At 40.7% G+C, this 24,519-nt stretch overlaps 1 protein-coding gene across 4 annotated transcripts in view; it reads left to right on the forward strand.

Annotated features, from left to right (window-relative positions):
* The window catches only part of LOC128663538 (F-box/LRR-repeat protein 12), a 495,942-nt gene that overhangs the window by 338,393 nt on the left and 133,030 nt on the right, over positions 1-24,519 (forward strand). For all 4 annotated transcript variants that reach the window (XM_053717912.1, XM_053717913.1, XM_053717914.1 and 1 more), the window contains exons 10-12: positions 12,173-12,220; positions 17,995-18,137; positions 22,236-22,348. In XM_053717912.1, the coding sequence (XP_053573887.1) occupies positions 12,173-12,220; positions 17,995-18,137; positions 22,236-22,348 (304 nt within the window). The remainder of the gene's footprint in view (positions 1-12,172; positions 12,221-17,994; positions 18,138-22,235; positions 22,349-24,519) is intronic.

Raw genomic sequence — 24,519 nt, forward strand, 5'->3', positions numbered from 1 at the left:
AACTCTAAATCTAGCCGTATGTGTTCTTATTTAAAAGATAAACCTAGGAGGTTCATCATCTCATTTCTTAGACCTTAAAGAGTGCATGTAATCTGATTTTGACCACTAGATGAAGGCATTAGTTAATGTGTTTCATATAGAAAACATTGATCTAATGCAGTATATTTACCCTTGAGTGATCATGGATTGTCTGCAATGCAGGTCTGTCAAGAGAACAGAAAAAAGGGGTAATTTTGCAGAGGCATAGATACAAGGTTAATTACAAAAGTAAAACGTGTTTTTCTATAACAGTCTTGTTATTCAAAACTTGATAATGCATAATAAATTGTTTTCTTTGTAACCATTAGTGATATCGCGAATAGTTCGCCGGCGAATTGTTCCCGGCGAATATAGCTTGTTCGCGTTCGCCGCGGTGGTTGAATGTATGCGATGTTCGGTCCGCCTCCTATTTGTCATCATTGAGTAAACTTTGACCCTGTATCTCACAGTCTGCAGACACATTTCAGCCAATCAGCAGCAGACACTCCCTCCCAGACCCTCCCAGCTCCTGTACAGCAGCCATTTTACATTCATTCTGATCCTGCATTCTTAGTGAGAGGAGGGATAGTGTAGCTGCTGCTGATTTTATAGGGAAATTGATAGCTAGGCTAGTGTATTCAGTGTCCACTACAGTCCTGAAGGACTCATCTGATCTCTGCTGTAAGGACAGCACCCAAAAAAGGCTTTTTTTTTGCCTGTGTAATTTTGACTGTGAAACATCAGTCTGCTAGTGTAATCTATTTGCAGTTGCCTGCCTGCCAGCGTGTGTGCTAGGCCCATTTGCCAACTAGTGCCACCACTCAGAGTCATTTGTTGTAACACTAGTGTAAATATTTAAAAAAAAACTTTTTTGACTGTGAAACATCAGTCTGCTAGTGTAATCTAATTGCAGTTGCCTGCCTGCCAGCGTGTCTGCCAGGCTCACAGCATATACTGTGCCCACTTGCCCAGTGTCACCACTCATATCTGGTGTAACAGTAGTGTAAATTTAAAAAAAAAAATGTTTTGACTGTGAAACATCAGTCTGCTTGTGTAATCTAATTGCAGTTGCCTGCCTGCCTGCCAGCGTGTGTGCCAGGCCCACTTGCCCAGTGCCACCACTCATATCTGGTGTAACAGTAGTGTCAATTTAAAAAAACAAAACTTTTTTGACTGTGAAACATCAGTCTGCTTGTGTAATCTAATTGCAGTTGCCTGCCTGCCAGTGTGTGTGCCAGGCCCACTTGCCAAGTTAGTGGCACCACTCATGTTTGTTGTAACAGTAGTGTAAATATTTAAAAAAAAAAAACTTTTTGACTGTGAAACATCAGTCTGCTAGTGTAATCTAATTGCAGTTGCCTGCCTGCCAGCGTGTGTGCCAGGCCCACTTGCCAACTAGAGCCACCAATCATATTTGTTATAACAGTAGTGTAAATATTTAAAATAAAAACTTTTTGGACTGTGAAACATCAGTCTGCTAGTGTAATCTAATTGCAGTTGCCTGCCTGCCAGCATGTGTGCCAGGCCCACTTGCCAAGTTAGTGCCACCACTCATATTTGTTGTAACAGTAGTGTAAATATTTAAAAAAAAACTTTTTTGACTGTGAAACATCAGTCTGCTAGTGTAATCTAATTGCAGTTGCCTGCCTGCCAGCGTGTGTGCCAGGCCCACTTGCCAAGTTAGTGGCACCACTCATATTTGTTGTAACAGTAGTGTAAATATTTAAAAAAAAAACTTTTTTGACTGTGAAACATCAGTCTGCTAGTGTAATCTAATTGCAGTTGCCTGCCTGCCAGCGTGTGTGCCAGGCCCACTTGCCAACTAGTGCCACCAATCATATTTGTTGTAACAGTAGTGTAAATATTTTTTTAAAAATTTTTTTTTGACTATGAAACATCAGTCTGCTAGTGTAATCTAATTGCAGTTGCCTGCCTGTCAGTGTGTGTGCCAGGCCCACTTGCCAACTAGTGCCACCAATCATATTTGTTATAACAGTACTGTAAATATTTAAAATAAAAACTTTTTTGACTGTGAAACATCAGTCTGCTAGTGTAATCTAATTGCAGTTGCCTGCCTGCCAGCGTGTGTGCCAGACCCACTTGCCAAGTTAGTGCCACCACTCATATTTGTTGTAACAGTAGTGTAAATATTTAAAATAAAAACTTTTTTGACTCTGAAACATCAGTCTGCTAGTGTAATCTAATTGCAGTTGCCTGCCTGCCAGCGTGTGTGCCAGGCCCACTTGCCAAGTTAGTGCCACCACTCATATTCGTTGTAACAGTATTGTAAATATTTAAAACAAAAACTTTTTTGACTGTGAAACATCAGTCTGCTAGTGTAATCTAATTGCAGTTGCCTGCCTGCCAGCATGTGTGCCAGGCCCACTTGCCAACTAGTGCCACCAATAATATTTGTTATAACAGTAGTGTAAATATTTTTAAAAAAAACTTTTTTGACTGTGAAACATCAGTCTGCTAGTGTAATCTAATTGCAGTTGCCTGCCTGCCTGCCAGCGTGTGTGCCAGGCCCACTTGCCAACTAGTGCCACCAATCATATTTGTTATAACAGTAGTGTAAATATTTAAAAAATAAACTTTTTGGACTGTGAAACATCAGTCTGCTAGTGTAATCTAATTGCAGTTGCCTGCCTGCCAGCGTGTGTGCCAGGCCCACTTGCCAACTAGTGCCACCAATCATATTTGTTATAACAGTAGTGTAAATATTTAAAAAAAAAAACTTTTTTGACTGTGAAATATCAGTCTGCTAGTGTAATCTAATTGCAGTTGCCTGCCTGCCAGCGTGTGTGCCAGGCCTCTTGTTTAATAGTAGTGTAAGTGTACATTTAAAAAAAAAATGACAGGCAGAGGCAGGCCACCCCGCAGGTGCCGTCATGGTCGTGGTGCTGTGATTCCCTTTGGCCGTAGAATAATGCCCAGTGTTCAGAGGCCACGTCCCATGAACTTGAAAAGTTCTGAGGAGGACATAGTTGACTTTTTAACACAGGACACCCAATCTTCTATAGATTCCGCTCCGAACCTTGACGCACCATCCTCCAGCTTATCTTCGGGCACCTCTCAAGTTACCACCACTCGCCCGCCTGCCGCCACCACCAACACTAGCACCACAGCCACTTCACTTTCAGAGGAGTTATTGACACATCAGTTGGAAGAAATGAGTGATGCTCAACCATCATTGACAGAGGATGTAGATAACAGTGATATGTCTCAGTCAGGCAGCATTACAGACATGGACGTACAGTGTGATGATGATGATGATGATGTTGTACCCGCTGCTGCTTCCTTTGTTGATTTGTCAGATACAAGTGAAGCGGTTGATGATGATGCGTCCGTGGGTGTCACGTGGGTGCCGCTAGAAGAGAAGAAGAAGAGGGGGAAAGTTCAGATGGAGAGACAGAGAGCAGGAGGAGGAGACGAGTTGGAAGCAGGGGGAGATCGTCGCAAGGAGCTAGTGGCACAGTCAGACAGCATGCATCGGCACCCGGGGTCATCCAGACAGCACGCCAATCAACGCATGCTGTTGCCACCACCAGAATGCCGTCATCGCAGAGCTCAGCAGTGTGGCATTTTTTTTGTGTGTCTGCCTCTGACAACAGCGATGCCATTTGCAACCTGTGCCAAAAGAAACTGAGTCGTTAGGTACAACTGCTTTTCAAAGGCACATGATCTCACATCACAAACGCCGATGGGATGAACACATGAGTAGAAGCAGCACACAAACTCAAAGCCGCCATCCTCCTCCTGGTCCAGCATCTTCAGCCACGTCAACCACTGCTGTACTCCTTGCCCCCTCTCAACCATCCGCCACTCTGTCTCTCTACCGTAGCAGTTCCTGCTCATCTGCCCACAGTCAGGTGTCTGTCAAGGACATGTTTGAGTGTAAGAAGCAAATGTCCCAAAGTCACCCCCTTGCCCGGCGTCTGACAGCTGGCTTGTCTGAACTCTTAGCCCGCCAGCTTTTACCATACAAGCTGGTGGAGTCTGAGGCGTTCAAAAAATGTGTATCTATTGGGACACCGCAGTGGAAGATACCCGGCCGAAATTTCTTTGCACAAAAGGCAATCCCCAACCTGTACTCGATTGTGCAATAGGAAGTAATAGCATGTCTGGCACACAGTGTTGGGGCAAGGGTCCATCTGACCACTGATAGCTGGTCTGCAAACCATGGTCAGGGCAGGTATATCACCTACACTGCACATTGGGTAAACCTGCTGACAAGCATGGAATGCGTGTCTCTGCAGAGGAGTTGGTGAAACCACCACGACTTGCAGGCAGGCCTGCTGCTACCTCCTCTACTCTTCCTACTCCATCCTCTTCCATAACCTCTTCCTCGGCTGAGTCCTCTTCTGCCGCTGCATCTTGCTTCACATCAACGGCACTCCCCCAGCTCCGCAGGTACTATTCCACATCCGGTATACGGCAGTGTCACGCTGTCTTGGGGTTGACTCGCCTGAAAGCAGAGAATCACACCGGAACAGCACTCCTGTCCGCCCTGAACGCACAGGTGGATCAGTGGCTGACTCCGCACCAACTGGAGATCGGCAAAGTGGTTTCTGACAATGGAAGTAATTTGTTGGCGACATTGAAATTGGGCTGGTTGACACATGTGCCGTGCATGGCACATGTGTGTAATCTGATCGTACAAAGCTTTGTGCATAAGTACCCAGGCTTACAGGACGTCCTGAAGCAGGCCAGGAAGGTGTGTGGCCATTTCAGGCATTCCTACATGGCCATGGCGAATTTTGCAGATATCCAGCGGCGAAACAACATGCCAGTGAGGCGCTTGATTTGCGACAGCCCGACACTTTGGAATTCAACACTAATAATGTTCGACCGCCTGCTCCAACAAGAAAAAGCCATTAACGAGTATTTGTATGACTGGGGTGCTAGGACAGCCTCTGCGGAGCTGGGGATTTTTTTGCCAAGTTACTGGACGCTCATGCGCAATGCCTGTAGGCTCATGCGTCCTTTTGAGGAGGTGACAAACCTAGTCAGTCGCACCGAAGGCACCATCAGCGACATCATACCATTTGTTTTCTTCCTGGAATGTGCCCTGCGAAGAGTGCTGGATCAGGCCGTAGATGAGCGTGAAGAGGAAGAGTTGTGGTCACCATCACCACCAGAAACAGCTTGCTGGAACAGCGGCAACGCTGGAAGAGGATTGTGAGGAAGAGGAGTCAGAGGAGGAATGTGGCTTTGAGGAGGAGGAGGAAGACCAACCACAACAGGCATCCCAGGGTGCTCGTTGTCACCTATCTGGTACCCATGGTGTTGTACGTGGCTGGGGGGAAGAACATACCTTCAGTGAGATCACTGAGGACGAGGAACGGGACATGAGTAGCTCGGCATCCAAACTTGTGCAAATGGGGTCTTTCATGCTGTCGTGCCTGTTGAGTGACCCTCGTATAAAAAACTGAAGGAAAACCACCTGTACTGGGTGTCCACGCTACTAGACCCCCGGTATAAGCATAAAGTGCCTGAAATGTTACCAAATTCCCGCAAGTCAGAAAGGATGCAGCAGTTCCAAAATAAATTAAAAAGTATGCTTTACACAGTGTATAAGGGTGATGTCATAGCACAACGGGAATCATCTAACAGGGGAAGAGGTGAAAGTAATCCTCCTCCTCCCACGACCATGCCGGCAAGGACAGGACGCTTAACAGACGTGTTGTTGATGGAGGACATGCAGAGCTTTTTAACTCCTATGCATCGCCACAGCCCTTCGGGGTCCACTCTCAGAGAACGACTCGACCGACAGGTAGCAGACTATCTCGCCTTAACTGCAGATCTCGACACTCTGAGGAGCGATGAACCCCTTGACTACTGGGTGTGCAGGCTTGACCTGTGGCCTGAGCTATCACAATTTGCTATAGAACTTCTAGCCTGCCCCGCTTCAAGTGTCCTGTCAGAAAGGACCTTTAGTGCTGCAGGAGGTATTGTCACTGAGAAGAGAAGTCGGCTAGGTCAAAAAAGTCTAGATTACCTCACCTTTATTAAGATGAATGAGGGATGGATCCCGAAGGGACTGACATTGGGCGATACATTCGAGTAAAAAAGGCCTAATGAGATGGTCTGCCTTGGGCTATAAATGGTTCACAAGCTGCTGTATTTTATCTTCGAATGCCGGATGACTTGCGTGACTTATCCGCCACCAACTAGTGTTCAAGCCGCAATGTTTTAGGGCACTTTCTGCCAGGGAAACAAACATTAATTTTTCTGGCCACTGCTACAGCAGTGGCTGCAACAATACCTAATTTTTCAGGCATGAGTACATGCCATTTTTTTCTGGCCTCTGGTGCTGCACTGTGGCTTCAAAAAACAAAACAAAAAAAAGGCACGTAACAGGGATTAAAGTGATAGGAATAGTAGTACTTAACACACCACTCATATCTGGTGGCACAGTAGATTGCACGCGCAGTGCCCCAAATTTGAAGTAGGAGGACCGACCAAGCATCTTTTTCCATCTCTCGCCCGGTTCCTAAAATCCATACCATATACACATCCCCTGGCGCCGCAACTGCCTCTGGGAACCTTACCATGGGTTATCTGGGAGCAGGCACTGATTGGCTAGACTGCAAGTCTGTCAAAAGAACTGAAAAAAGGGGCAGTTTGCAGAGGCTTAGATACAAGATAATCACAGAGGTTAAAAGTATATTATTATAAATGTGTTAGTTAAGCAAAACTGTGAAATGGGTAATAAAGGGATTATCTATGTTTTAAAACAATAAAAATTCTGGTGTAGACTGTACCTTTAAACGGGGAGTTTGGTCTGTCACTGTGAAGCGGGCGTAACCCTTACACTACCTGATCGATACAACATCATACCTGATGTTTTAAAGCACGTTATTCCAAACAATTTAGGAATGTTAGGTGATTTATGCCCTTTATGGCTTAAAACCAGACTCTGCATCCACTATGTAATTTTCCATGGGAGTTTTGCCATGGATCCCCCTCCGGCATGCCACAGTCCCGGTGTTAGTCCCCTTGAAACAACTTTTCCATCACTATTGTGGCCAGAAAGAGTCCCTGTGGGTTTTAAAATTCGCCTGCCTATTGAAGTCAATGGCGGTTCGCCCGGTTTGCCGGTTCGTGAAAAGTCGCGGAAGTTCGAGTCCGCCGCTCGTGAACCGAAATTTTTAGGTTCGCGACATCACTAGTAACCAATAAAAATTAATATTATGACTATCCCTTTAAGCTGTGCTGTTGGCATGAAAACAGTTATATGCCATCATGTATAATTGTAATGGTCATTTTGTTTGAGATTAGGAGAAAAGTTTGGACATCACATCGCAAAAACCAACCAGTGTAATCAACAAGGACAGCATGTGATGATGTGGTCTCCACACACTTGTAAAACACACTCTGCAAACAATCTGCCTCCATGGACCCAGTCCCATAGAATCCTATTAAATACAGAGTGTGCTCCACAAGTGTAAGAAGACCACATCATCACATACCTATCTTTTACACATTAGATAAATAAAAAAAAATAAAAAAAATGAATTCCTCTTGCTTTCCCTCTTCCCACGAGACTGAGGCTCTGGGGGAGACAACTGCCCCCTCGACGAGTTCTTATAGGAGATGTTTGTGGAAGAGGGGGAGGAGGAGTACTGTGAGTGGTTAAGGGATCACCAGGCAGAGGAGGAGATGGTGCAGGCCCAGGAGCAGATGGTGCAGGCCCAGGAGCAGGATCAGGAGCAGATGGTGCAGGCCCAGGAGCAGATGGTGCAGGAGCAGGAGCAGATGGTGGAGGAGCAGATGGTGCGTTTTGCGCCTCCCAGAGGACCTGCAACCTATCCTTAAGAGTTTTCAAGATCTCTCTTTGGCCATTGCAAATCTCATTCAGTACTCCTGTCAGATACACTCTGCTTTCCGCCATTTCCCTCCAGGAGGCACGCATCTCCTCAAGGAAATCAGTCAAAATCTGCACCTCTGCTATCTCTAGGGGTATGTGCTCCTGAGGATCTGCTGCATGGTGGGCTGCTGGTGCACAGCGGGCTGCTGGTGCACAGGGGGCTTCTGCAGAGATCTCTTCTGCAGCGGGGGCTTCTTCAGGGGATGATGGTACAGGGATGTCTTCTATGTCTCCCAGAGGTGGCGAGTCATCTGCACCACTCTCATGCCTGGGTGAAGGAGGAGCCTGTGGTTGCTGTGCTGCCTCTTCCCCGGGCTCAGACTCTGTATATTGTAAAAATAAAGAAATCAAGATATTAGCACAGTTCCAAATAAAGATGTAAATGTTGTATTAATGAGGCTGCCTTCGTAATTTTTTGTAATCAAAATCAATACGATTTCCGCATTTGCAAACTCTTCTTTCTGATATCTATCTATATCTATATGGTCAATCTGAATGTATTTTCTTGAAATGCAACATTCGCAAGGTAATTGTGAATGCGTTTACGTATTGTCTAAAAAAGCGTAATTGCCTTAATCATATCCTTAAATACATTTTTTTGAGGATGTAAAAGAGATTAGTAAATGAGTTTACTGGCAGATGAGAGGGGCAGGTTCCCGGTATCAACTCCTCCAATACCGACTTTGGCCAACTCGGAGATGTTGGGACGCAGCATTTCCTCCCAGCGGGAATATTCAAATATGATTTCTGGCCCGCCACCGGTCCCAGCTGTATATTCGTTCTCACTTGAGAGATTTCTTTTGAGTTCAGCTCTGCAGTCCCGGTAACGATGCTGTATAGACTTCACATCCCTGTTATAGCGCCCCACTGCATTGACGGCATCCCTGATCTCCAGTCACAGCTTCCTCTTGTACTTAGGGGTGGCCTTCTGTGCCTGCAGCCTCCTAGCCCTCTGCATATAAGCCTCTATAAGTGCCTCCTTCTCCTCCCTCTGCCTGGGCTTCCCCTGAGATGTGAGCCTCTGTTCCCCGGACTGTGAAGCTCCCTCTCTATGCTGCACCCCACTGGGCCCAGCCACTTGTTCATCCTCAACAATGTGGCTGGGTCCAGCCACCCCTTCCTCTCCCTCTTCCTGTCCCGTTCCTCTCCCCCTTTCTCTCCCCCTCACTCTCTCCTGGCTAACCTCCTGCCTAACCTCCTCTACGAGCTCATCCCTGACCTCCTGCTCCCTCTCCCCCTCTCCCGACATACTCAAACAAAATGTGAAGGTGCCCAAATGAAAGGGGGTCAAAATAATGAACAAAAAAGTTAAAAAGTGCTCAAAGTGTGAATGAGATATAAATAAAAGAGGGTAAGGGGTATCAAACAGAAACATATGTGTGGAAAAAGACATAAATGAGGATATGTAAACAAAAAATTTAATAAAGGAGAAAAAAAGCTATGGGGTTAAAGGGAATGGGATATGGGGTTGAAGGGAATGGGATATGGGGTTAAAAAGAATGGGGTATGGAGTGTAGTATGAGAGGGGATGGGGTATGGAGTGTATGTAGTGTTATTGATAAGTGTATGTATGTATTGAATGTGTTTGCGTGTAAATAAATGTGTTTATATAATGAATGTAGGAACAAAACACTCGCATGCTCACCCGAACAAACTCACTGTCACTAACCAACTCTCACTAACCAACTCTCACTAACCAACGCTCACTAACCAACTCTCACTAACCAACTCTCACTAACCAACTCTCACTAACCAACGCTCACTAACCAACTCTCACTAACCAACGCTCACTAACCAACTCTCACTAACCAGCTCTCACTAACCTAACACTCACTAACTTAACACTCACTAAACTAACACTCACTAACTTAACACTCACTAAACTAACACTCACAAAATCTCTCTAGTCTCAAATCTCTCTAAACCCTCCAACGCCTAGACCTGCACCTAACTCGAAAAAGCAATACAGTCAAAGAAGCCATGCTTGGAGCGTGCTTATATACCCTATGTAAATGTTTAATGATGTACCGGTTTGCAAAGTAAAGGAGGTTCAGGTGTGCTTTGTTAGTAATTAGTATGTGTGCAATGTGTATTATTTTTTAAAATTTGCGCATGCACATATTGAGTTTGTATTTGTGTAATGTGTATAATGCGATGATGTGATAGCGATCGTTTTGCATAACATTGTCCAAAGGTATTTTCTGTAAATGTAAATGCTGATTTGTGATGGTGTCGTATTTGTGAAGTGTTTTAAATGTTTATTTGTACTCATGTTACGTAATCTTGAATGTGAATGTTTTGTTTGTGTATGAGTGTGCAATTCTTTTTTTCCTGTTTTGTTCCATGTTGCAAGATCGTAACGTATTTATGTACTCCTCGTTTAGTGTAAATGTTGAGAATGTTTAACGCACCCGTGATTACGCTTAAAAAATAAACACGGTAGTCGTGTTACCGCGACGCGTTACGAGGTTGTTTTGAGACTCGTAATACCTATGTTAAGAAAAGTGCAAAATGGAAATAACGTACAAGTTATTACCGCACCGCTCATAACGCAAAACTCGTAATCTAGCCGATTGTTTTTTGTTTAATATTATAATTATTGTTAGCTTTTGCCCAGGGTGTGTTCATTGTAATGCAAACATGGACCTATAGCATAAACATTCAAAATTATCCCTTTAAGAACCAGGTTTATGAACATCAGTAAGGCTTATTACCCATAGTGCTTGTAGACAATTTCTAGTATACCGCAGAAAAAAAAACCTTAAGGCCTCTCTAATTAAATGCTTACAATTAGAAAGGGTATTTTTATATTTTTTTAATCTCAGTACTTTTGACCCTTTTGTCTGATTGATCATTGTTTTTGTAGAGAATAAAACAATGTTTAAATGTTTTATTATAGCAATATTTTTCATAATAAAGAAAAAAAAAAATATTAGTTAAATAATATTACCACTATCTACAGAGTAGATGATTTGGTGGATGTAATGTATTCATATATTATTTAATGTGCCAGTATGGTATATTTTAAGTTAATTTAATATTGTATTCTGCTCTAAGATTTAAAAAAGCTGGAAAGCTGTATTCATTGGTTATGTGAAGCGATTATATATTGGTTATATAAAGAGATTACTTCATTATTTACAACTGCAAAGTATGATTTGGTTTTGTGGAGTCCACAGTTACACATCAATGCATTTCTGCATTGTATGTGGTTTACATGTGTAGTTTCCTTTTTTAAGCTTTATGGCTTAGATCGGGCTGATATATTGACAATGTGGTGGATGTAGCTAACAGCCCCCCTTTACATGCTTTTCCTAGGAGCTAATGAAACTACCAGGGAGTAGGGCAGGGGTCAGCATATCGGTTTACAATTTAGGATCTAGTAAGAATATTTAGGAGCCAGATAGTGGTATTTGTATATAGATATTTGGAGAATAACCCACAAATTTAGGAGCTAGGGGTTAAAATTCTAAGAGCCAGTGGTTCCATGGCTCCTGGGTATGTCAAGAAATGGAGTAGGGTATCGCCAAACCATCAGCAAGACACAGCAGAACATGTTGTTGGGTCACTCCTCTCAGCAGAGGTAGCTTGTTCATGTTGCCCTTTTGGGGATTAATGCCTATTGTTACATTAATCAATGATGATTGCGGCATTGCACTATTTGTATAGGAGATGTACTTTTTCTGGCTTTAGACATTTTTTATTGGTTACCTAAAACTAGTATATACACTGGTATTTGTATACTTAAAAAAGGACATGAAACCCAGAATTTTTTCTCTTACAATTCAGATAAAGCATAGAATTATAAACAACTTTCCAATCTATTTCTTTTATTTGTTGAAAAGCATACCTAGGTAGGCTCAGGAGCTGAGAGCTAGCTGCTAATTGGTGGTTGCACAAATATGCCTCTTGTCATTGGCTTACCAATGTGTTCGGCTAGCTCCAAGAAGTGCAATTCTGCTCCTTCAATAAAGGATACCAAGAGAATGAAGCAAAATTGATAATAGAAGTAAATTGGAAAGTTGTCTACAAATGTATGCTCTGAAAGAAAATGTTTGGGTTTTATGTCTAAGTATGTTTGATAGTTTTTAATGAGTGTTTTTATTATTGAGTTTATGAATAAAATACGGCTACATCATCACATAGAGTAGTTAGTGTGCATTTAATTTTAATACTGCATTGATTTGGAACACTGTTGTGTCATTGTGACTGTTTGTTTGCTAGAAATTTATAAATGACTGGTATTAGTAATCTGAATTTAGTATTTTGTTGTCTTTGCAGTTGCTGGACTTGCATTAAAACTACATAAGATGGAAAATGCATCAAAAAGTAAGGTTACAAATATTAATATTGCATCAATGTGTTATTGAATAGTATATATATATATATATATATATATATATATATATATATATATATATATATATATATATATATATATATATATAAATCTTCTGTATATTCCTTTTTTATAAAAAATGCTTCATTAGGTAGCAAAGTACATACATTTTAGAATAATGAACAACCTTCTGCACACCCCCAAAGTTACCATAAGCTCTCGGACCATTGACAATAAGAAGCTAGATACAGGTGTAAACTTGGCGTACATTTTTGTAAATACGTATGTATTAAAAAAAAATACATGCACAAAGCATAAATGCTGAAATATCATGTAATGGTGGTCCATTATCTCATAAGAGCACTTATGCACAGTCACAAGACAAGTGTTGATATGTTGTATGGAACTTACAAATAAAGTAAAATAGAAAATGGAAGGAGAAATGTAGAATACCATGTAAAAGATTTGAAAGCAAATTATGTCACGTTTGCAGAACATCTCAGAATATTAAATGTGGACTAATATGGCTGGTTTTGTGTATAGATATGTATATAAGAAATCTTACATTACATTTGCTTATATACATTATAACTATGTTTTTTGTTTGAGATATATATATATATACAGTATATATATATATATATATATATAGATATATATATATACTATATATATATATATATATATATATATATATATATATATATATATATATATATATATATATACTATATATATATATATATATAGATATATATATATATATATATATAGATATATAGATAGATATATAGATAGATATCCAAAATTCCAGATCTTACCCACAAGTGGAAAACTGCCTGGGTGCAACTTTGAACAACAAATACTAGCCAAAAAGAAGTGCACTCTCAGGTCTTTCACAGCAAAAGTTACTTTATTGATGTAACGTTTTCGGAGGGCTTGCCTCCTTCATCAGCATGGTAAATTAAACATAAAACACAAAATAAATAGTGTCATACTCACATCTATCATTCAAAAACCTGCCCTTTTCCCTTGGCGCCAAACTGCCGATATTGGAACGCATACTGCGTTCCACCAGTGGTAAGTGCCGGAAGTGGTGCGCTTCATCACTTCCGGAAAACAAATATTGCTTACAAGCTTCAATAATACAATTCGTGAAAAACGAACCAAAAATAAGAAAAATGCTTAATGGGTGTGATCACAAAAACAACTTAGTATAGTGCAGATACTACAATCTGAAAAACAGAGCATGTAAAGAAAATAAGTATTATTCCACAACGGATGCCCGTTGTCATAGCAACCTATATACACTAATCGTGCCCCACTCATATACTGGGAAAAGAAATATGCAAAAAGACAATGTGCTCAACAAATCTGTGTGGTAATCTGTGAACTTAAAAAGTGCAATACTTAATCATATGCTTTGAAATCGGGAGTTGTGTTAAGTCCACCTGGGTATACCGTACCCAATCGGTACATCCACTGTGCCTCCCGCTGCAGGAGTATCTTGCTCCTATCACCACCCCTATCTAAAGGGGGGACATGATCGATGAGTGTGTATCTTATTGATGCCACCGGATGTTTAAGTTGTGCACAGTGCCTGGCCACTGGTTGATCTGAATCCCCAGACTTTAGAGCTGACCGGATAGCGTAACAATGATTTGCCATTCTTTCTCTGAGGGTGCCCGTCGTCTTGCCAACATAAAAGCGAGAACAAGGACATACCAATAGATATATGACAAACGTTGTTGTGCAGGTGATAGAGTGGCAAATACCAAATTGTCGATTGGTATGTGGGTGATGAAATGTCTTCGTATTAATAAGCCTGTTGCAGGTAGTGCACCCCAGACATCGATATGATCCCTTGATGTTAGTATATGTCATGGATCTGTAGCTTGCCCTTGGGTCCATTTTGACCAGTAGGTCCCGCAGGTTTGTGCCCCTCCTGTAACCCACCATGGGTGTAAGGTGGTTACTGAAGCGTAGCTTTGGGTCAGATGACACGATCGGCCAATGTGTCCTTAGAATCGATCCAATTTTTCTAGTACTGGGAGAGAATGTGGTAGCCATTATAAGCTTTTCATCTGTGGTTTGTCTTGGTTTCTTTGTTAACAGTTGGGTCTGTGTGTATTGTGACACTTCGTCCATCATGTGTTTGATGTCTTGTGACTTATACCCTCTCTCTGCAAATTTTTCACCCATTTCCAACAACTGGGAGGCTCCCTTCATAGGATTAGAATTATTCCTCACTGTCCTAATTAGTTGTGATTTAAGTATGCCTTTAAGCAGTGCTGGGGGATGACAACTATCCGATCTCAACAGGGAGTTCCTGTCTGTGGGTTTGCTAAATAGTGTGCACCCTCAGAACACATTCAGAGATGTTGTACTACTGCCCATCCTAAGATACCTATACTATACACAATCCCGAAAGTTCATAAAAATGCAGAGAGACCTCCAGGACGCCCCATAGTATCCACTGTGAATTCCCTATGCCAACCGGTGTCGCAGTTTATTGATCTGCTATTACAGCCGATTGTTTCTTGCTAGATACTAGTGAATTCATTTGATTGTTGGGGTCTGTTCATGTCCAGCCTGGTGAATTTTTGGTCACCATGGACGTGAACAGCCTCTATACAATCATTCCCCACACAGAAGGACAGGAGGCAGTGAAAGCACATCTGGTGAGCAGCCCCCTGTATGAGGGACCGCCAATTGAATACTTACTGGCATTGGTTGATTTCTGTCTCAATAAGAATTATTTTAGATTTGAGGACAAATTCTTTCTGCAGGTAGCAGGTACAGCCATGGGGTCATCCATGGCCCCCTCATATGCAAACTTTTTTATGTCCCACTTTGAGAATCTGTACCTATCGGGTAAATGTGACTCTTCCATCATTTTCTACCGTAGGTACATAGATGATATCTTTTTGATCTGAAAAGGGGGCATGGATGAACTCCATGGCTGGTTTGATCTGTTTAACAACACACAAACCACGGTTTGGTTCAAAATGTCTGCCGATTTGCACTCCATCAATTTCCTTGATCTTAAGGTGTTCAAAACGGCACAGGGACTGGGGTGCACACTATTTAGCAAACCCACAGACAGGAACTCCCTGTTGAGATCGGATAGTTGTCATCCCCCAGCACTGCTTAAAGGCATACTTAAATCACAACTAATTAGGACAGTGAGGAATAATTCTGATCCTATGAAGGGAGCCTCCCAGTTGTTGGAAATGAGTGAAAAATTTGCAGAAAGAGGGTATAAGTCACAAGACATCAAACACATGATGGACGAAGTGTCACAATACACACAGACACAACTGTTAACAAAGAAACCAAGACAGACCACAGATGAAAAGCTTATAATGGCTACCACATTCTCTCCCAGTACTAGAAAAGTTGGATCAATTCTAAGGACACATTGGCCGATCGTGTCATCTGACCCAAAGCTACGCTTCAGTAACCACCTTACACCCATGGTGGGTTACAGGAGGGGCACAAACCTGCGGGACCTACTGGTCAAAACGGACCCAAGGGCAAGCTACAGATCCATGACATATACTAACATCAAGGGATCATATCGATGTCTGGGGTGCACTACCTGCAACGGGCTTATTAATACGAAGACATTTCATCACCCACATACCAATTGCCAATTTGCTATTTGCCACTCTATCACCTGCACAACAACGTTTGTCATATATCTATTGGTATGTCCTTGTTCTCGCTTTTATGTTGGCAAGACGACGGGCACCCTCAGAGAAAGAATGGCAAATCATTGTTACGCTATCCAGTCAGCTCTAAAGTCTGGGGATTCAGATCAACCAGTGGCCAGGCACTGTGCACAACTTAAACATCAAGTGGCATCAATAAGATACACACTCATTGATCATGTCCCCCCTTTAGATAGGGGTGGTGATAGGAGCAAGATACTCCTGCAGCGGGAGGCACAGTGGATGTACCGATTGGGTACGGTATACCCAGGTGGACTTAACACAACTCCCGATTTCAAAGCCTTAATGTAATGTGGCACTAAGGTGTGATACAGTCTAAGGGTACGGTACCTTGACTACTATGACTCTGTGTGTCCTGGGCTCGACAAATCCCGTTAAGGGGGGTTGACTTGCCCAGGTATACTCACAGCACCAGGCATGGGGGACTTTGGCACTTCCAGTTCCTGTGTGGAAGTCAGGTAGTGGTGCCTTAGAGTTACCATCCGTTTTTTAACACACATAGCCATTTCACCATTACAAGGCTTATTGAATTGGTTAAATATCCAAGAAGTTTACAACAATGGCCTAACAAAACCATACTGGGATGATGCTCCAAAATTCAAGCATTAAGGATAACCTATATAGGTCAACCTAGGTGGAAAAGATACCTTGATTTCCTACAATCTGCAGAGTATATCAAATCCAGCAAGGCTGTATGACACGGGGATGCTCCTAGCGCAGCTAGAAGATGCAGAAGAGTGAAAACAATATCTAAAACAAAGAAGGACCATGGGAGCAGTATGAAACCTTAGAAGGTTCTGTGATAAGAAGGACATGACAAATCCTGGGAGTTATAGAGTCAAACCATCACCCAGTGGGGGACTACAGCATTGAATTTGGGGACCATAATTTATGTTTATTTTTATTTTTTATTTCCTTTTTTTTCCCTCAATGAAGCAGATCTATATGATTTTGAATATTCACTAAGGGTTGAATGTGGAAAGTGTGATAAAAAATTGTTTTTAGCTATAACTATGGTTCATTGAGAGAATGACCTAGTCTCAGCTAGCCAGTCAACCATAACTAGGGGGATTCCATTATTATGTTCCCTATTGAAATAACCAGGGTCTTATAAAACATAGGGCTCCTACATTACATTCAGCATAGCTCCCAGGGATAATCTGACCTAAGTATACCAAACACATATTATCACCTTGGAGATTTGGTATATATTGGAGCTTTGTGGAATCCGTCCCCAGTATAACATTAGGGTACAATCTAGCAGTCTTTAAGGGTACACATTACCTAAAAGTATTAGGGATGGTATTTTAAATGCAGCATTGTATAGCTTTAAATTTGCAGCATAATACGCAATTACATGCTACCAAGGTAGGCAGTGCATTTTTCAGCTATTTTTAATACATATGCATATGATTAAGTATTGCACTTTTTAAGTTCACAGATTACCACACAGATTTGTTGAGCACATTGTCTTTTTGCATATTTCTTTTCCCAGTATATGAGTGGGGCACGATTAGTGTACATAGGTTGCTATGACAACGGGCATCCGTTGTGGAATAATACTTATTTTCTTTACATGCTCTGTTTTTCAGATTGTAGTATCTGCACTATACTAAGTTGTTTTTGTGATCACACCCATTAAGCATTTTTCTTATTTTTGGTTCGTTTTTCACGAATTGTATTATTGAAGCTTGTAAGCAATATTTGTTTTCCGGAAGTGATGTAGCGCACCACTTCCGGCACTTACCACTGGTGGAACGCAGTATGCGTTCCAATATCGGCAGTTTGGCGCCAAGGGAAAGGGGCAGGTTTTTGAATGATAGATGTGAGTATGACACTATTTATTTTGTGTTTTATGTTTAATTTACCATGCTGATGAAGGAGACAAGCCCTCCGAAAACGTTACATCAATAAAGTAACTTTTGCTGTGAAAGACCTGAGAGTGCACTTCTTTTTGGCTAGTATATATATATATATATATATATATATATATATATAGACACACAAACTAATTCTCAGTCCTGTCACAGAGGCGTCCTGTGAAAGCGGCTGGTTGACCTTCGGTAACAACTGCTACTACTTTTCCAGCACAAAATCTGACTGGATGAAAGCACGGGATATGTGTATGAAGAACGACAGTGATCTGGTTGTAATAAATAATAAGGAAGAGCAGGTAAGGATTTATTATTTCCTTACCAGCAGAGACAATAATTCCACTAAAAGCTACCGTGCATGTAAGAGCTAGAAAAAGTTTTTCATGTGAAATGCATGTGTGTATGTTAATATTTTAGGATTCTGCTTAAAGGGACATGAAATACAAAAATGAAACATTCATGATTGACATAGAGCTTGCAATTTTAAGATACCTTTCAATTTACTTTTGTTATCAAATGTTCTTTATTCTCTTAGTATCCTGTGTTGAATACAAACCTAGGTTGGCTCAGGAGCAGCAATGCTCTATTGGGTGCAAGCTGGTGATTGGTGGCTACACACATTTTCATTGGCTTAACAGTTGGTTCCATTCTTTCCCATATTAATGTTTGTTTTTTGAAAAACAGAATCAGACAATTTTTTTTTCTTTTTTTATCACAACGATCAATCATTTCCAGGCCAACAGGGTTTATAGCTTCCAACAACTTGAATGCGATTTGTATATGGACATGATGGGAATAATGGGCATGTTGACTCAATTATACAAAAAAAAAACAATTTTAATATTTTAAAAAGTTTTTGTTTTTTTATATTACTCATTGAGAAAAAACTAATTTTCCATTTTGGTCATATATAATTGTTTAAAATCTAGAATAGTGTGGAAAAGAAATCTAAGTGAAAGAGCAAAGTTACAAGGTTTAAAATATTGGCAAACTGCAGACACCCAAGTTACCGTTACCAACAAAGTTTGTCTTTGTCGAACAAGGTTCTAGCGATTATTTAAAATGCATACTGTGGGACTTCTTTTTATAGTAAAAACCTGTACAAGCAACATTGGTTGCCAATAAACAAGACAGAATCCTAAACAGTTAAATCCCAATCAAGAAGATATGATTGCAAATAAAAATCACATTTACAACAAAAAAAATTAGACCATATATTCCTATATGCATCTAAAATGACATCAGTGGCAATTTCAGAATGTATTACACATGCACAAGATAATATAATTATTCTAAATCATCTTGGAATGCTCACAACCATGTTTGTTACAGATATTTAGTCTATAACTTGTGGTCAGGTGAATATCATTTACTACATAGGACTCTACTTATCAAGCCATCAACCGCAAATACGCTGGAATTCCACAGCGTATTTGCGGCGAGCCTGATTCGCCTTAGTTATCAAGCCCTACAGACCGGCAAAAGTAGAATTCAGTGACGTAACATACGACCCGCCGGTCTCAGTCCGACACAGATCGATACTTACGTCACTACAGATGTTCCGAACGCAAGTTCGGCACAATCTGACTACTTTTGTTAGTTATCAAATTCCTAGCAGGTACGCTCGGCACTTTTCCAGCCCAACGTACCTGGTTTTCAATCCGCCGCCCTGGAGGTGGAGGATGCCATAGGAATCAATGGGAGTCTGACAGCAGCGAAAGCTCATGTTCGCTGCTGCCCGATATCCCATTGATTTCTAAGGGAAATGTCTACACCTAACACCCTAACATGTACCCCGAGTCTAAACACCCCTAATCTGCCCCCCCTACACCGCCGCCACCTACATTAAACGTATTAACCCCTATCCTGCCGCTCCCGGACCCCACCGCAACTAAATAAAATGTTTAACCCCTAAACAGCCGCTCCCGGAGCCCACCGCCACCTACATTACATTTATTAACCCCTAATCTGCCCCCCTACTCTGCCGCCACTATATTAAAGTTATTAACCCCTAAACCTAAGTCTAACCCTAACCCTTACACCCCCCTAACTTAAATATAATTTAAATAAATCTAAATAAAAATACTATTATTAACTAAATTATTCCTATTTAAAACTAAATACTTACCTGTAAAATAAACCCTAAGATAGCTACAATATAACTATTAGTTACATTGTAGCTATTTTAGGATTTAATTTTATTTTACAGGCAACTTTGTATTTATTTTAACTAGGTACAATAGTTATTAACTATTTAATAACTACCTAGCTAAAATAAATACAAAATTACCTGTAAAATAAATCCTAACCTACAATTACACCTAACACTACACTACAATTAAATAAATTAAATAAATTAACTACAATTACCTACAATTAAATACAATTAAATAAAATTAACTAAAGTACAAAAAAACAAACACTAAATTACAGAAAATAATCCCGACGACTAACGACGAATGACGGTGCCTTTAAATGATGTCATCCAAGATGGTGTCCCTTGAATTCCAATTGGCTGATAGGATTCTATCAGCCAATCGGAATTAAGGTAGGAAAACTCCTATTGGCTGATGCAATCATCCAATCGGATTGAAGTTTAATCCGATTGGCTGATCCAATCAGCCAATAGGCTTGACCTTGCATTCTATTGGCTGTTCCAATCAGCCAATAGAATGCAAGCTCAATCCAATTGGCTGATTGCATCAGCCAATAGGATTTTTCCTACCCTAATTCCGATTGGCTGATAGAATTCTATCAGCCAATCGGAATTCAAGGGACGCCATCTTGGATGACGTCATTTAAAGGAACCGTCATTCGTCGTTAGTCGTCGGGATTGAAGGATGCTCCGCGTCGGATGTCTTCAAGATGGACCCGCTCCTCGTCGGATGGAAGATGATAGAAGATGCTGTCTGGATGAAGACTTCTGCCCATCTGGAGGACCACTTCGCCCGGCTTCGTTGAGGACTTAGGCCCGGTTGGGTGAAGACGGCTCAAGGTAGGGTGATCTTCAGGGGGTTAGTGTTAGGTTTTTTTTTAAGGGGGGTTTGGGTGGGTTTTAGAGTAGGGTTGGGTGTGTGGGTGGTGGGTTTTATTTAATTGTAGTGTAGTGTTAGGTGTAATTGTAATTTAGGTTAGGATTTATTTTACAGGTAATTTTGAATTTATTTTAGCTAGGTAGTTATTAAATAGTTAATAACTATTTAATAACTATTGTACCTAGTTAAAATAAATACAAAGTTGCCTGTAAAATAAAATTAAATCCTAAAATAGCTACAATGTAACTATTAGTTATATTGTAGCTAGCTTAGGATTTATTTAACAGATAAGTATTTAGTTTTAAATAGGAATAATTTAGTTAATAATAGTAATTTTATTTAGATTTATTTAAATTATATTTAAGTTAGGGGGGTGTTAGAGTTAGGGTTAGGCTTAGGTTTAGGGGTTAGTAACTTTAATATAGTGGCGGCGGTGTAGGGGGGGCAGATTAGGGGTTAATAAATGTAATGTAGGTGGCGGTGTGCTCCGGGAGCGGCGGTTTAGGGGTTAAACATTTTATTTAGTTGCGGCGGGGTCCGGGAGCGGCAGGATAGGGGTTAATAACTTTATGTTGGTGGCGGCGGTATAGGGGGCGGCAGATTAGGGGTTAATATGTATCATGTAGGTGGCGGTGGGCTCCGGGAGCGGCGGTTTAGGGGTTAATAACTTTATGTAGGTGCGGCGGGGTCCGTACTTGGTGTGCGGCTTTTTGACAGCTTTCTTGATCATTTTGGAGAGCGTATTCAGGACCACAGCAGCGATGTTAGGCGAACTTAGGCGAGCGTATTGGGACCGTCGAATGCAGGTAAGTTGACAGGTTGATAAGTACGGGCCAAAGTCAATACAATCGTTTTCAAACACCAAAATAGTGTTACTATTTGGATTGTGAATGCTCACATTATAAGAAAATGCATATCAGGTGCCAATAAACTGCCTATAAACAAGATCAGTAAGATTGAAATTGAATAAAACACAAAAAGACAAAAAAGACACGTTCCTCCAATTCCGGGGGGGGGGGGGGGGGGGGGGGGCAGTGAGCTAAATCATTGATATACACTCAGTGTGCTTCCAACAGCACAAGGGAGTGCAGCTTCAATTGAGAGTACTTGTTTGGAAGTCATTTGTTTCAAGATTGAAATGAACTCCAAGCAACAGTGAAATAATTAATTTTCATTTTGCATTGTATGTCCCTTTACGCTAAGAACTGTAAAATATTTGTCAAATAATTAATTTTTTTTAGCTACAATATCTTTTTTTTTTTTTTTTAATAAAAATATTAGTATTTGTTTTTAAATGTTTTTAATTCGGAATAACTTTCTGGTCTTTGATGTAAACTCATCTATTTCATTATACTCCATTAGGATTTTATTTCTGAAAGAACCAGTAGCATGAGATATTGGATCGGCCTGTCTGATTTGGATGATGAAGGTGTATGGACATGGGTGGATGGGACAGACTACGAGAAATCATTCAAGTAATTTTTTTGTAATTACATAAAATGTAATAGCATTGGATTTCCTAGCAAATAAATAATTTTTGCTTTCACTGCAAATGCAGATTACAATTTATTTAGTATTATTCTACATTAATATTTGTCACTCTTCTGTGTCTGTAGAACAATGACCTGGATTGTTAATGGGACAATAAAGTCAAACTTAAACTTTCATGTTTCAGGTAGAGCAATTTACTTTTGCTATCAAATTAGCTTCATTCTCTTGGTATCCTTTATTAAAAAGTAGACATGTGCATTGGCAACATTTTTGATTAGGCCGAATCTTTGATTCTGATTATTGAAAATACTTTGTATCAAATATTCAGTGCTCATGCTATTCGGTTTTCGGCGAATACCGACCATATACATTCATCAATGTTAAACAAATGGAAACGTTCACCTGTAGCTTTATACTTAACTTTAGCCATGATAACCTGCTCCTCTTCTCCGCAGAGCCCAGCTGGGCTAATAGGAGGCTTGGTGTGGCGGCTCTAACAGGAGGCTTAGCGTGGCGGCTCCCATGGCCTGCACTAAAGACCGTGCTAAGCCTCCTATTAGAGCATCCAGGGCTCTGTGAAGAAGAGGAGAAGGTTAGCGCAGCTATCCAGCACGCTAAAGGTAAATATTTTAACTATTTACAGGAAACGAATAATGACCAATTTGTCATGATTTATTAGTTTTCATAACATTTCAATGCTGCATTTGTTTGGATAAAATTTGTTTTGTGAAAACGAGAGGAATATCCGTGTTTTGATAATGAATGTGCATTTCTTACAAAATGAATGCACATGTCTATTAACAAGTATAACTAGGTACATTCAGGAGCAGCAATGCACTACTGGGAGCTAGCTGAACATATATGGTGAGCCAACAACAAGAGACATATATGTGCAGCCACTTATCAACAGCTAGCGCCGAGTAGTGCACTGCTGCTCCTAAACCTAATTAGGTAAACTCTTCAACAAAGGATACCAAGGGAACAAAGCAAATTTCATAATAGAAGTAAATTGGAAAGTTGTTTAAAATTGCATGCCCTTTCTGAATGATGAAAAAAAATCAGAAATAAGAGAGAGAGATATTCTCATATCCTACTTCTCTATAAAAGCTGCTAAATCTATATCATGGTTTGGACCTACCGGTTCCATGGTACCCAACTTATGGATCCAGTAGGTCTCCCGTTGTCTAAGCTTAATTAGATGATTACCTCCTCTTAATGTATTTTTAATAGGCTCAATGGCTCTAATGCTAAATCCGAGTTTGTTTTCGTTGTGTGCTTCTAAAAAATGTGCCAACAAGCCATGTGTGTTTATCCCATTTTCTGTCACCTAGATTACAAGTTTGTGAGTTCGTCTTTTAACTATGATATTTTCAGTGATAAAACAGCTCCACAGCCATTACAAGTCCTGTCGGTATAGGTGAACTGCAAGCCTTTTAGCCTGTAACGCAACGTCAGTACCACACTTGTAAAAATTACGTTTTTTAATGGGATTACCTGGTATTACTAGTTTTGCGTTCTGGCTAAAAAGCGAGCGTTACAGTCTAAAACGATAAGATCCGTAACGCCATCTAAAGTCAGTAGTTATGAGTTTTACTCTACAAAGCTGTAACATAAAACTCTTAACTAATGTGCTAAAAAGTACACTAACACCCATAAACGACCTATTAACCCCTAAACCGAGGCCCTCCCACATCGCAAACACTATTTTAAAGTTTTTAAACCCTAATCTTCTGCTCCCGACATCGCCTATATCGTCACCACTATAATTAACATATTAACCCCTAAACCGCTGCACTCCCGCATTGCAAAAACACTATTTAAATATTATTAACCCCTAATCTGCCATCCGCCCACATCACCCCCACTATACTAAAGTTATTAAGGCCTTCACCGCCGCCACTGTAATAAACCTTTTAACCCCTAAACCGAAAGCCCCCCACAACGAAATATATTAATTCAACTATTAACCCCTAAACCGAAAGCACCCCACAACGAAAAAAAACTAGTTTAAAATAGTAACCGCTAAACCTGAATGCCCCCCTAACTAAATGCCCCCCTAACTTTATATTAAAATTACAATTTCCCTATCTTAAATTAAATTAAAACGTACCTGTCAAATTAAAAAAAACTAACGCCTAGATTACGAGTTTTGTGG

The sequence above is a fragment of the Bombina bombina genome, chromosome 6 (assembly GCF_027579735.1).
Source record: "Bombina bombina isolate aBomBom1 chromosome 6, aBomBom1.pri, whole genome shotgun sequence".
In the NCBI taxonomy this organism is placed as follows: Eukaryota; Metazoa; Chordata; class Amphibia; order Anura; family Bombinatoridae; genus Bombina; species Bombina bombina.